At 51.2% G+C, this 15,000-nt stretch overlaps 1 protein-coding gene across 7 annotated transcripts in view; it reads left to right on the plus strand.

The window, feature by feature from the left end:
- The window catches only part of EBF3 (early B cell factor 3), a 125,713-nt gene that overhangs the window by 93,254 nt on the left and 17,459 nt on the right, over window positions 1–15,000 (plus strand). For 6 of the 7 annotated variants that reach the window (XM_003794057.2, XM_023515623.1, XM_012807775.2 and 3 more), the window contains 2 exons: window positions 1,057–1,187; window positions 1,683–1,809. In XM_003794057.2, the coding sequence (XP_003794105.1) occupies window positions 1,057–1,187; window positions 1,683–1,809 (258 nt within the window). Of the gene's footprint in view, window positions 1–1,029; window positions 1,188–1,682; window positions 1,810–15,000 lie in introns of all 7 variants that reach the window. The other variant, XM_012807776.1, reaches the window with a different exon arrangement.

Consider the following 15,000-nt stretch of genomic DNA (forward strand, 5'->3'; position numbering starts at 1 on the left):
GGTCACATGGGCCCACTCAGCCCATTCTCTGTGATCACCCACAGGGTCCTATGGACACTGCTTTAGACTGGGCACCTGCAGGCCAGAGCAGCCCAGGGCCTTTTACTGGTAGGGGGCAAGCAGTCATGGGAGGAGCACCTCCTTTGCACAGGAGTCTGCACACCCAAGGCCATCAAAGGCAGCTACAAAGGTCCGCGACAGTGTGTAAAGGGCGGGCTGATCAAAGCCAGAACAGAGATGGCCTCCATGAGGCCTGCAGCCTTCAGCCCCAGCCTGGCCTCCCCGCCCAGGGCTGCTGAGAGCTCGTGCTGGGCCTCCTGCCTGCCCGTCTCCCTGGGCAGTGGCCTCTGCCCCCCTTCTGCTGTCTGCGTGCCCCAGCAGGGCCCCTCCACACTGGCGCTGGTACGGCGGCGGCCCCATTGTAATAACTCATGCAAATGTGAGGGCTCCTGAGACAAAGAGAGGTCAGGCCAGCGGCTCAGGGATTCCTGTCGACAAACAATATTAGATGTAAAATGTGTACCTTTGACAAAAGTATTAATATAGTGCTTTTGATTTTTTTTTCCTGATGAAAAGTGAAAAGTAGTAATTGTGGAGTGACAGAGGAAAATGAAGTTTTGAACCAAAAGGCAAAGTTCGCGGATGAAAAAACCCAACCCAATTAGCTGCTTATGAGGAATCGAAATGCAAGGCGTTCGCTCCTCCATCTCCTTCAACAACCTTTTGATTGACTCTGCTTAGATCTGTACAGCAAAGCAGATAAATCGACATGCCACATGCGTGTGCTGCTTAATCATTTGTAATAGTCATATCTGCCCTGACACATAATTTGCCATATCAAGCCGTTTTTTTTCTTGCTCACTAGTATTCCGCGGCTCGGCCTTTGCTTATAAAACATTTAATAGTTTGCTTTAAACACATCAACACGCTGATCTACGATTGCCCTTTGTGCGCCACCCGGAGAAATGGTCAGCCTCTGCTCCCGCGGCAGCCGAGTGGCCTGGTGTGGCGGCGGGACGGGGCTCTAAGTCGGCCTCCTCTGTCTTGTGCACGCAGCCACCCCCTGCATCAAGGCCATCAGTCCCAGTGAAGGCTGGACCACGGGGGGCGCCACCGTGATCATAATCGGAGACAACTTCTTTGACGGACTGCAGGTTGTGTTCGGGACAATGCTGGTGTGGAGCGAGGTGAGCCCGCTCGGGGGCCGTTCTCGGGGGGTTCTGACAAGCTGTCAATAGCGTATTGACATGAGGCACCCTGGGGCAGAATCCCCTTTTAACAGACAGTTCACAGTTTGCCTGTGTCGGGGTTTCTCCCGTGGGTGGGTATAGGACGCCCCCCTGCCCCGCAACCCTTGGGCTTGAAACTCTCCATAGAAGGTCCCTGTACCCTGGAACAATTAGCGCTAGAATTACTGGAAGCAGGTTTAAGGAAACATATGGTGGCAATTTTCATATGAATGATGCCCTGTGGCCTTTCCTGCAAACTAAAACCCAGGATCATTTGCAGTTATTTTTCTTTAAGAGCACTGTAGGTCCTGAGTCTCTGGGTGACAGCTAGAAGGAGGCATTCCGAGACGATGGTCCAATTTGTGCTCATTTTGGTAATTATATCCAACTGGCAAGTGTCCGCCCCCCCATGGCCAGCGCTGCTGACCGCCTGCCTCTGTGTGGTTTCTGCAGCTGATAACTCCCCACGCCATCCGTGTCCAGACCCCGCCGCGGCACATTCCTGGAGTCGTTGAAGTCACCCTGTCCTACAAATCCAAGCAGTTCTGCAAAGGTGCTCCTGGGCGCTTCGTCTACACCGGTGAGTTCACATCTCCAACTTCACAGAAAGTGGTGGATGCCTCCTCCCCAGCAGGAGATGTTTGTGGGGCACCTTCTGCCTGTGTGGACGGGCACAGGGTTCTGTGGGGAGGATGGGCAAGGACCCCTCGGTCCATGGGCTGAGTTTAGTCGGGTGTGTGCTTTCCACATCATCTTCTGAAATGGCAGTGGGTGGATGTAGCCCTAACAGCCATGTGACCTTGGGCACCCCCCCCCCCGGTCCTCCCCATCACCTGTGGGCCAGAGCCACCTAACCTGTAAAATAGAGCAGTGGTGGGGTGTCAGTAACCACAGTAACCCCCGGGTTCCACGGGAGCAGCTGCCTGTGGGCCCAATGCTACGTGGGACCCTGGGTTCCCAGCTCCTGCCTCTGTGCTGTAACGTTGCTGCTGTTGAATGGCACAGGCTGAGGCCCAGAGAGGCGATGGGTCACCGGCCCGTGCCATGTACCCAGTGAACACGGTGCACACCCCTTCTATCTTGCTCCCTCCTGGAGCCTTACACCCTACATGATAAGTCTTCAAGGGTGCAGGACCAACTCCTGAGGGCAGAAGGCCGCCCTGTGCTGGTGCACGCACTCCACATCCCAGAGGTGCTCTGTAAGGTGCTTCCTCAGCCCAGCTTGTCAGAGATGCTCTGAGCAGTGTCGTGAGAAAACTTCGACTCAAGGCATGTTTGCATTAGGATTTCTAATCTTTGCCAACTCCAAAAGCTGTAATATTTAAAGAGTTTTGTTTGTTTTTGAGACAGACTCTTACTCTGTTGCCCCAGGCTAGAGTACAGTGGCGTCATTATAGCTCAGAGCAACTTCAAACTCCTGGGTTCAAGAATCTTTTTCCCTCAGCCTCCTGAGTAGCTGGGAATACAGGTGTAAGCCACCACCATGCCTGGCTATTTTTTTTTTTTTTCCTATTTTTGATAGAGATAAGATCTCATTTTTACTCAGACTGTTCTTGAACTCCTGATCTCAAGTAATCCTCCCACCTTGGCCTCCCACAGTGATGGGATTATTGAAGTGTCTTTAAGGGTAGATAGCACCTGCTGACACCCAGGGGAGGTAAAAGGGACAGGGACAGGGACTTGTTGAATGTCTGTGGCCTTGACCCATGTGCAAGTGAGCCCCTGGGGTAGCCCTGAGGCCCACGGGAGCTGTGTCACCTCCTCGAGGGTGACCACTGAGATGTGGTCCTCTCTGCTGTCCGGTCCAGTGAGCAGGTGACATGGAGGATGCCGGAGTCCCCTCTGCCTTGAGGTATCAGAAGTCGTTCATCCTCTTCCCTTTTTGGGAAGGACTGTATGAGTCAGAAAGGCACCATGCTGGTCCTCCCATGGCCTGTTGACCAGCAGGCCGTGTGTCCCCTTGGGGTGCCCCTGGACAAGTCCTCCTAGAGAGCCTGGCGACTGTCCCTGGGGCATCTGGCTCAACTGCTCAGCCCCTCTGTGTGGGCAGGGTGGGAGGGATGGCACCTGCCCCATGCCAAGGGCTGCTTTTAAATGCATGGGATCATTACACAAGGACCAGGAGCCCAGAACTGCCAAAGACCCTGGGAAGTGAGCATAGCAAAATGGGGCTTGACTGGGCTCTGGATGTTCTTGTCTTCTTTGTAAGACTCAGGGATTGAGAGAGGGCAGCTCCTCCAGTTTTCAGGGGCTCCCAGTTTGTTAAATAATAAAGATGTGTCACACTGGGGTCGTAAAAGTTGGGGTGTGTTTTGCACACATGTATGTGCTTCATCCAGTGAGCGTGTTTGCTGAGCAGCCAAGTCTAACCATGGTGGGTATCAGGTTCCCACCTGGTAAGAAGTTAGACTCCTGAAGTGAGAAGTAAGAGGTAAGAAGTTAGACTCCTGCCATGCGCCCCTTGCTATGGGGTCATTTTCACGTGTCCACATATCAGCATGCCTGTCTTGCTAGCCATTGGTGTGGGAATCACACGTCCATGAACTAGGCTGTAGGACTAGCAGGCCCCGTGCAGAAACCCAGGGTTTGCAGACAACCCCACCCTGCTTCAGGGGGTGCTGGCCGTGGGACCTTGACTTGTGCTTCCTTCCTCCTCTGGATCCCAGTTCACCCTCCAGTCTCCCTGAGAGGGTGTTGGCAAGGGCTGGCTCAGAGTCTGAACCGTGGTGGGCACACAGCGAACAGTGGACTGTGGGGTCCACAGGAGTCCTGAAAGAGTCCCCACCTCCATGGAGATGGGGATGGTTATTACCTGCTTGTGAGCTTCGAGCTGGCACCTGTGCTGCAGGGTGTGTGTTGGGCTCTTATGTGTGCTATGGGATCCCATCTGCCGTGCCACAGTGAGCATGTGTCTGGAGTGGCAAGTCCGGCTGGCTGTGCACAGAAGTGGACAGATGCATCACTTGTTCCCACATTAGACTGTCCGCCATCCTGGATGAGCACTCTGGGGGAGCCCACATCTTTGCATACACAGGCTTTTGGGGGTAGGGTGTCTGTGTGGCTGCTGTTAGCAGTGAGACTTAATTTTAGAGGCGGAGTGAGAGCTTCCTCCCCTCCTTCCCTTGCTGTCTGCTGAGGAGTCTGTCCCCGGTGCTACAGAGGGAGGCCCTGGGCTCAGCATTGTAGACAGCCATGGTGTAGAGGGTGGGAGGGGCTGCCTGCTACTGGCTGGTTGGTGTCACGTGGCAGAGGCCTGCAGTGGCCACATCCCCCAATTCCCAGCGCTCTTGGGTCTTGTTGCTGCTCTGAGCCAGGGGGTTGAGCGGGCAGCTCTGTGCAGCCCCTTGCCCTCCACCCAGGCAGAATGACTTCCTTGGCCAGAGGGGTCTCTTCAGGTGGCTGGGTGCCCCCCTCCTTCCCCTAAAGAAGCAGCATCTCCCTAAATTCTAGCCACCAACCAGACCATCCAGGACCCCCCCCCCCACTTCCAAGTCTGCAGTGGGCGTGGTGTCCTCTCTAAGGCACAAGTTCAGGGCCCTGGCTGCTCAAGGTTGTCAAGATGTTCCCCCAGGAATGGGCGTTTGCAGTGGGGTTCTCCGGGGAGCTCAGCCTTTCCTACTGGAGGCCAGTTTATTGCCTGCCCCACACCCCAGTTATTATCAGGAATATACATTTCAAAGGTGACGTAAGGGATACTGCTCGTGCTCTCAGGGAGCAGAGGAAAGGTGGGGTCACAACCTGTCTGACCTGGAAGCTTCTGTCTGATTTGCATTGCCCCCAAATTGACAGGGACAATGAGGTAATCACCGGGAATTGCATTCCCTGCTGAAAACCGAGCCAGCCCCTCTGGATGTCAGGAGGTGGGTAGTCCCTGGGGCGTCTGGTTCCCATCAGCTCCCCTAGCCCCGAGGCTTCAGGACACCCTCACATTTAACCTTCCCCACAGGAGGCCGGCTGGGGGCCCCCAGGCTGCGGGATAATGAACCGGAGCTCAGGGGAGGGGGCTGCCTACCACCCTCCAGAGGCTGGGAGGGACTTTGCACGGGGCCTAAACGATCTGTTTACAGTGATCTGAGAAACACCAGATTGTCCAGAACTAGACCCTATTAGTCACCCCAGAGTGGGCCCTCTGCTCACCGCCCGGGAGGCCCCTCCACCCCGGCCCCTTTGCCTGCTGCTTTCAACTCCTGTAAAGACACAATTACCTTGGGAGGCGGTGGCAGTTCAGTTGATTAGCACGGTGAATTAAAAGAATGAGTCACGAACGACATGTCCAGCGCTTCCATCCTGGCTCTCTGTATTCCCCGAGTGCCTCACCCCGTTGTAAGAAGGTCAGAAATTAGAGAGAGAGAACAATTTTCAAGCGGCTAGCACTTAGGAGCAGAATTAACAATCACTCTGTATGTAATTGCCAGTTAATAGTAAATTGCCTTCTAGACTGTAAAATGCAATATAAACTGGTGGGCACCTAAAATTAAATTAATGAGATATTTGCTGCATTTAAAAGTGAATAGTGCAAATTAATAACTGAGTGTAATGCTTGTTTTAATATTTGTCTAATAGTATACCATTTGCCTGTTTAATAATAATTAAAATAGTCCTGGAATATCCTACCTGAAAAACTCACAGTACAAGCAGATTGAGCAGTTTCGCATTCATAATTCCACCAGTGGAAACACATCAAATTGTTAAGAGTAATAAAAGAAATTATTTTTTAATTAGAATATAAGCATTACGGTGTTATTTGATTAAGACAGATTGGAATTTGTATGCTTCTAATTGAAATTGTGGTATTGCAGAAACTACTTTTACAGACACGTTTTCAAGTGCGAAGCATTATGGCACCAACCTGTATGTTGCTGTTCTTTAAATGTCCATTTGGCAGAAAGGTTTCCTATTAAACAAAAGGAGCCAGTTGGTGGTGGCTTGACTCCTGGCAGCCTGACGGGGCACCAGGAATGGGGCTCTGGTGGCTCTGGCTGCTGACCTCCCATACCGAAAGGTTTGATGGGCCCACCTGCATTTGCAAGACTTTTTTTTGCTCAATTAAAGAAATTATTACAACTTAACTGGGAGTCAGCGTGTCATCTGCGACAGACTGGACCCAGTTACCGAATGAGAGGCTAGCCTTTGAGAGCAAACACATCCACCCTGGACTTAGGTACCCAGGCAGCTGAGCACCTGGGCCACCCCAGCAGTGTGATGCCTTCACTAGACTGGGATGTACAAATGGTTATTTTCTGCACAAAGATGTACATTCATTTTCAGGCTTGTGAAGTCATCGCTCAACCAGTAATTGCTAACAGTTTGTTTTTCTTTTTTTAAAAAAGTCAGATGGTGCCTTAAAACTGGTGATGTGTCAAGGGTGACACTTTGTCCCCGCAGAGCTGTCCTGGCACTTTTGGGGTGAGGCTTTCCCACTGCTGAGCTCCACTTTCCTTGCCCCATGACCACACAGGTTTCTGAGGTGTTTTGAGGATTTTTATATGTGTTCGGACGCAGTGCTGTGGACACTATGGAGTCAGTAGCGCCCTCCGACCGTGGCCAGCACCTGGTAGCTGTCCCACAGGCCGGCATTCCTCTAACAGGTGACTTGTACCCACAGAGCAAATGCTTCTTAATTGCAGCCCACAGATCATACTGTTTTTACTATGCTAAATGCTAATGCCTTCCTGAAGGGTAACCACTTGATTATTTCAGTTATAAAATTTTAACCACAAATGTGGATGTGAGAAACACACACTTTCCTCATGGGTTCTAGAGTTTGGGGAAACTTCAGCCTAATTCATTAGGTGATATTTAGCTGCCTGGCTGGTGAGGCCTGGGGGCTCATGCGACTGATGCTGGGCTCCAGCCCACAGTGGCCTCCTGCAACCCCCCCTGCTGCTCTGGGTCTACCTCGACGGTTGAGTCTGTCCGGGTATTGGAGGGGGTCTGTGCCCCACAGTCCTTCCTAGGGAGCCCCTGGAGAGTAGACACCTTTGGTTTTACATACATCAAGCTTGTCACATTGGAGAATAGCGTGGGCCCTGCATAGATTGATGCTAGAGCCGCCCAGAACCAGAGTGGTCACCCCGATAATGCCCAACTCTGACAACACATATCTCCCACCCTGATGCCACCTTTGCTTTAGTCATTTGTTTAATGCAGACAACAAAGGGTTGATTTTTCCCACATTGTCTGAAGGGCTCTGTGTCACTGCCTCAGCACCCTTCATCTGGGATTGGGGACAACCTGCCATCCTTGGGGTCATTTTCAGGTGTCCCCAGGGTGCCTTAGGCAGAGCTGCATAGGAAGGGAGCAAGGGTTGCCACCTGGTGTCCTGCACACTGTGGCAGCATAGCATGAAACCAAACGGTGACCAGTTAACCTGCGGGCATGCCAAGTGGGGGCCGGAGTGAGACCCGATAGCGTGCCCCTTCAAGGAGCGGGCTGTGAGGGCTCCCAGGGTCACTGCTGTCCCTCTCTTTCCTGTCTCAGAGGAGGCCAGGAGAGCGAGACACACCGTTTGTGCTATGGCACAAGCAGACTATTTGTCCTAATCAGTGACACCCATTTACTAGAATTGCTTAAAATGAACTATACCTCATACAGAAATCGCACATTTAGAGAGTTCCATTCATCATCTGAAAATTGAGGGCCAGTAAACTTTTCTGCTCCTCCAGTGGGATCGTAGGCATGCATCAAAATGTTAAAAATGATTGGTGAGAGGGAGCTGTCACCCATTTATCAAGGAAAAGAACATTATTTGCTAATTTCCCAACCAGGCTGGTGACAGGGTGCTTCGTCTTTAGACCCACGGTGACCAGCATGGCCTTTCTGTTATTAGTACAAGTCAAGCGCTTTTGGGCTGTTGCTAACAAGACACATTTGTCTGTCATCAGAGGGGTCTTTGGTTGTTTTCCAAGTGGCTGTGACCAAGTCTGCTCCCTGCACCCCGATTGGCCACACTTGTTGGGGCCACACTCACCCAGGAGGAGAAACGAACTGATAAATCACAAAGTTTCATGTCAAGGTGAGGGTATTGACTCTTCAGCACCAAACCTGACAAAACACAGCAGAGAGGAGCCAGCCATTCATCTTCCCTAAAGGACAAAAGGGTCATCAGGTTTCACTTAGTGACTGTGGGAATGTGGGCAACAGAGGCAGACCTGGCCTGAGTCCCCTGGGGCCCGGCACGGCAGGTGCGCCAGGCCTGCTCCCATACCTGCCCTGCAGTGGACCTCTGGAGGCCACCAGGAGGAGAGTCGTGGGTGAAAAGGGCCACACTCAGGATTTTTATTGAGTTTGGGTTGGGAAGGATGTACTTCTGAAAACCATTTATTCCAGGAGACTGTGAGTTTGTGGGGGAAGTGAACAAAAAGACCATCTACAAGCAGAAAAAAGATGGGACAGCTGAGGAGCAGGTCAGTGGCGGGGAGGGAAGGCGTGACACTGAGGCTGTCTGCTGTGTGCCGCGAAGGTGCAGCTTGCACTGTGGGGACCACGGGAAGCACTAGAACTTCACCCTGGCAGAGAACCCTAAACAGAAGCTGTGTTTCTTCAGTGTTCTGTGGTCCTAGAAGTATAGGGGTGGGAACCAGCCACACTGCTGTTTCCCTTTCTGACTCATACGTCACTGGCTACAGGCCTCCTCCTGCCCAGGCCATTCAGCTGGACACAGGGCCCAAGTTGGAAACCTATGGGGAGGGTGTTTTGCTCTGGCATGAGTCTTGCTGGTGGGTCAGAGATTCTACTGGGCCTGGGGCCACGTGTGGTTTCATGAGAAATTATTATTTCTGGAAGGTCTTGAGATCTCCGCACACCCATTTGCTCTAGGCAGAGGTGTGCTTTATGAAAGTGTACCCTGAGAAAAAGTGTTTTTACAAAATGATTTGAGGCTGGGTGATGGTTCACACCTGTGTATCCTAGCCAATGTGGGAGCATCCCTTGAGCTCCAGAGTTCAAGACCAGTTTGAGCAAGAGTAAGAACCCGTCTCTACAAAAAATAGAAAAACTAGCCAGGCGTGGAGCTGGGCACCTGTAGTCCCAGCTACTTGGGATGCTAAGGCAAGAGGATTGTTTGAACCCAGTTTGAGGTTGCTGTGAGCTGTGACACCACAGCACTCCAGCCTGGGTGATAGAATAAGACTGTCTTAAACCAGCCCCCCCACAAAAAAGAAATTATTTGAATCAGTGGGGCCTTTTTTATTTGTTGTAGGAAATGCAAAATGAGAGGGATGTAGCGTTCTTCTCTTAGAATGGTTTTATGTATGTTTTTGAGAGTCTGACTCTGTCACCCTGGATAGGGTTCGTGGTGTCACAGCTCACAGTAACTTCAAACTCTCCGGCTCACGCAAGCCTCTTGCCTCAGCCTCCTGCCTAGCTAGGATTATAGGCGCCCACCACAGTGCTGGCTAGATGTTTTTAGAAATGGGGTCTCAACTTCTAAGAATGGTTTTTAAATAAAACACTCTCAACAGAATGGGAGGCCATTAGTCAGGGATGTGGACTGAAACATGACATAGGAGTTTCCAGGTACTTTCACGGAGCGTGTGGGATCACCTGGCTGCACAAGGGAGGTGAGTGTGCTTGGAGGTGTGTACGCCCTGGGAGGCTCAGTTCAGAGTGTGCCAATTTCAACACAGACGCTGCGGTTGAGACGGTGGCTGCTGTGCGTCTTGGTAAGCGTCGGCATGAACTGTCTTATGGGAACATTTCTTCAAGGTGCCCCATGGTGTGGGCCGTCTTCTCTTCCAGACCCCAGCCTCTCACTGCCACGTGAGACATCCCCTCTCAAGTCTTCCACGTGTGGAAACCCCGTGGCTGGACGAAGTGAGCCCTGGAGCATCTCTGAGCCACTTCAGGTCTGGAACATTCCAGGCCTCTGATGAACATCAAGGAAGCCTAAAGTCAGAAAAGCCCGGGGGCTGGACTGGGAGGGATTCTCCAGACCCTTCCATCTTTTCACGCCCTTTTGTCTTCCCAGGAGGAGGCCTCTGCCAGGACTGCCCCTCCTTGTCCTTCTGGTCTCAGCCCTGAGGTGGGTGTGGGCTGTAGCCTGTGGCTTGTGGCACCTTGTCCTTGTTGTTCACATGAGCCTGTGCACCAGGCCGGGGTCAGTCGGAAGCTTGAGAGATGCGGTCACTTCTGGCCCTAGTCTGGAAGACCAACTTGGTGTTTTTTTTTCTGACGGACGTGTTCCGGGTACAGGAACATCTCCAGGAACCTTTAGGTCTGTCGCCACTGAACTTCCAGCCTCTCAAGCCAGAGGCCATGACTCCTCTTGGGACGGGTAGGAGGACAGAGAGATGGCTCTACACACAGCTGGCACCAGGCTGCGGCATATCCCAGAGACTGCTCACGTGCCATGTGTTAAAATGGCAATCATCTCAAAAGTTAGCTTAGTTTTAATTCTCCGAAGGGAAGATAACCATGTCACTGCCGAACTCCACATGGGGCACTGGGCTACAGCCTGGCCCAGCTCTCGGCATGGGGGATGCTCACACACGGACGTCCTGTGTTTATAACCCCGGGGACAGGGCCTGTGTGGTCTTTGCTGTGGATACCGTGTGCTGAGCCCTGTCCACCAGTGGGTTGTGAGCCCTCTTCCTCCTCCCACGTCCCACAACCATCCATGCTATTCCTGTTGCGGAAAATAGCAGCTCACTGGAATGCTCTTCAAGATGAGAGCAGCATCTCATCCTCCAGGGTGATGTGACGCTGAAGGTCACTGTCAGTGTGGCTCGGACCTGCTCTTGGCCACAGCGTTCACTGTTTGCCTCAGACCTACTTGGGCCAGGTGCTCAGCTGGACATGGAGGAGGATTCAGAGAGGGCCTCGTAGGTGCCCATGTCAGGGGATGACACCCTCCCCCATCAGCAGATTCTTTGCCGAGGGAAGCAGCTCCAACTTCACTGTGGCAGCTCTCGGCAGATGTCTGATGCAGAGGGCACACGTGCCGTCCCGCTGACTCAGAGTCTTGTGGGAATGAAAGAGGATATAGAAAAGAAGTTAATAAAATAATCATAATGAAAAAGATGCTAGGTCCTGTGAGAACAGGAACAACTGAGGTGACAGGGGATTTGAGAGGAGGGAGCACCCTGGAGAGCAGGGCGTGGTGGTGGCTGTGCAGAGCTAAATCTCGGGGTGCTCCACCCTGTGGGGGTTGGGCCGGCCACAGGAGGAAAAGAGGTCACATGAGGACACAGTGGACTTCTGGTGCCCAAACAGCTTGGGATTTGGGGGCCCTGTGTGGAAACATGAGACCTGCAATTCAGTAAGCCGTGTTCAAGGACTGTTTTTAGGGATCCCTGCGTTTATGTTAGTCTTGGTGACATCTTCAGAGGCTCTGCCTTAGACCATTCCTTTGCTTTAGTATGCAGCCCAAGCAACCAGGAGTTAAAAATGCCTCCCAGGAAAGTGAAGGGGTGATGAGATTGGGAACCCGCATCGTGCTCCCCAGAGAGTGAAGGGGTGATGAGATTGGGAAACCACATCCTGCTCCCGGGAGGACATGTGTCCTCCCTGCTGCCTGGCCCTCCTGCAGGCCAGCGAGGGGCTCCATGCTTCCCCCTGAGCTGGAGGTAGCTCCCAGACCCTGGCAGGGATTTCCCTTAGCACACATATCCTAATTTGGATTAGAAATAGTAAAACACTTCATGTATGATTTACATATCATGAAATTCATCCCAAATGTATGATTCAGTAGTGTTTAGCATGTTCACAAAGTTGCGCAGCCATCAGTCCAGTTCAGGAACGTTTTCATCACACAGAAAGAGATGCCTGTGCCTGTCGGCTGTCACTTCCACTGTGCTCCCCTTCCCGGCCCTGGGAACCCCATGGATCTCTCTGATGCTGGACTTGCCTCCTCTGGTCGCTTTCTACAAACGGAACCATACTGGACAGCCTCTGTGTGTCTGGCTTTATTCCCTTAGCATAAGGTGTTTTCATGGCCCACCCACCTTGCGGCAAGGGTCAGAACAGCATTCCTTTGTATGGCTGTATAATATTCCTTTGTATGGACATACCACATTTGTTTGTTTGGGTTATTCATTTATCTGTTGGTGGATATTTGCATATTATACAAAGTACTGCCATGAACATTTGTGAATGTGTTTTTGTGTGGACATGTCAGAAAAGTTCTGTGCACTTTCGCTTCTCAGGATCAAAAATGCGATACCTTCCATGTTGGCCAGGCATCTTCACCTGCTGGGCAGGTGTCACTCAGCACTTCTGGGCACCTACTGTGTGCAGCACCCTGAACAGGGAGAGCCTGCAGCAGAGGCCCTTTCTCCCTTCCAGGAGGAGGGTGGATGCCTGAACAACTGAAAGGTTGGCTAGAAGAGTGTTCCTTCTGGAGCTCAGCCAAGCCCAGGCACAGAAGGAAGGCCTTTGTCTTGTCCCCAGCTGTAGCAGGGACACTGATACTGGGGGTGGAGGTTGAGCTTTCAGAGCCTGTTTTTCAGTTTACCTCTGTGAGGGGATTTTCTGCTGGCTTAAAGTGTGCAAATCCATCGCCCGGACAGTTCCCCACATGACATTCTGGATCCTGCTGGGATTTTATGATCTCCCAGCTCCCCCTGAAAAGTCTCTGAGAGGCTTGATGACACAGAGACGCCTGAGTTTTCTTTTATAAAGAGGAGGAGAACATTAGATAGTGTGTGATCTTCTGATTGTATTGAGGATGAGTTTTGTGGGATGGAGTCTCTTTTCCCTTAGTTTTGGCTTGTCTGTGCTGAGAGAGAGAGGTTAAAATGTTAGAACAGGCTTTGTAGGGAGTGTGAATCACAGGACAGCCAGGGCTGTGCCCAGACCTCAGAGCACCTGTCTCTGGGCCACGTGCCGTCTCCAGAGGCAGGAAGAGAGGCATCACGTGCTTGGTCTTCCTACCTGCCCGGCTGGGCTTCGTAGATGTAGTTTTGCCATGACTATAAAAGCTGTAATCCGATGTATTCTTTGAGGTATGTAAACAGAATTGTTTGAATGCAATCCAACAGTTGTCAGCAAGGGTATTATTTTGGGAACAAGGAAGATGAGCTGTCCCCTTTTCTGCATTTGGTGTCACATCACAATGGTGCAGTCGGCTGCCAGGCAGTGGTGAATGGAAGCTGGTCCCTGTGCACAAGGCCTGGTGGGCTGCCTGCACGGTACTAGAGTGGCATTCCCAATACTCCCACTGGAAGTCGAGCGCTTTCCCCGTCCTTGGAAGACACCTGCAGCTGGCAGGTTGGAGGGCATTCTGGAATAGCCAGTGTGAAGCCCAGATTGACCCCAGGTGGGTCTGAGCCATCCCCGCTGGCTTCGAGGGCCCCAGGGGCGAGAAGAGCCAGGGTGTTAGAAAAGCCAGCTTCACATCTATGAAGGAAACTGGGCTGAGCCCCGTAGTATAGAAGGGGCTCCTTAGGTCTCCCCGTTTGCCCCTGTGGGCAGTGCCCCGTGCACGACGCAGAGGCTGCACGGCCTTTGTGTTGGCTGTGCACACCACAATGCCTGGCTCACCCTGCCGAGTTCTGTGATTGAAATTCATTGCCAAATTTATTGAGAAATTAATGAGAAAAGCTGCAAAGTATTGACTTTGAGAGGAAAACACAACTCATCTTGAATGAGGAGGAAAATGCAGCAATAATTTAGCCACTATTGATCTGGCCCTGTCCATGTATTGATCTTCATTTTACAATATTAATTTGCACCTGCAATCGGCTGCAAAGGGAGCCGATTTCATTTCATGGCTGCGTTAATGTGCAAAGCATTAGGTGCTCTTAAGAAGCGGGGGTATTACACGTCGTATCGGGAAGGCAGCTACTTTTTTTTCTATTTTTGCTTGTTACTGAAATAGACTAAAAATTAATTTTTTTGTCGGACAAAATATGAAAGCAAAAACCCATCTAAAACGGAGCCCTCCTCTTAGCTGCCCCGGCCGCTTTTCATCCACTCGAGGAGCCGTCAGCCGCCTGAAACTCCAGCCACCGCTCATCATCATGCCCGGATCAGTTCAAAGTTCATGAAATTTCTATGAGCATTGATCTCGCCCCATTGATTTTTTTTTGCAGCAGATCTTTGAAATTTTAATTTCCCGAGCATCTGAATTTCTTATAGATGAAATGTGCTTGGCGGAGACAGTTGATGATAAAGTGGAGAACTTAGCATCATTTTAGAGCCTAAAAAAGGGAGGAAAAACAGGCGTCGGCAGACTTGGTGTGATGTTTCTGAGGTGGAGTGATGAGGGTGTCCCGGTGGGGCAGGCTACTCGGGGGAGTAAAGTATTAATTTTGTCTCCCGTGGCCACACATTTTTAATGCAACTTTTTATACAGTCATTTTTGAGGGAAAAGCTATCTGGAGAGCCAGCGGGACAGAGAGACATTCTTCACTGCACAATCATTTGCTCACAGCAGTCTTTATCACCTGGTCAAGCGCACCTAGTTACTTATCAGTGGGACATTTAATAACCTCAAGGTGATATAATTGCTATTGGCATTTTTCCCCCTTGGATTCAGCTGGTTAATGTGTAAACTACTTGTCAGCAAATAGCACTTTGTCACTGAAATCACTAACACCCTCTAGAGGAATGTCTTTGTATTGAGCAATTTAATTTTACTTTATTTAATTTTTACACATTACAACCTGTGTTCATTCAGGCACACTGGCGGCTCACAGTCTGTCGGGGCAGGGCCCGGGTATCCCTGTTAGTAAAATATACTATATCTTATTTAACAATCCCCATCCCCTTAATTGAAGTGCGTCCTTGCCCCTCAGAAAAGGAACTGCAGATGTTCTTATTATGTAGTTAT

Source organism: Otolemur garnettii, unplaced genomic scaffold (assembly GCF_000181295.1).
Source record: "Otolemur garnettii isolate 467f Iridium unplaced genomic scaffold, OtoGar3 scaffold00075, whole genome shotgun sequence".
NCBI lineage: Eukaryota > Metazoa > Chordata > Mammalia > Primates > Galagidae > Otolemur > Otolemur garnettii.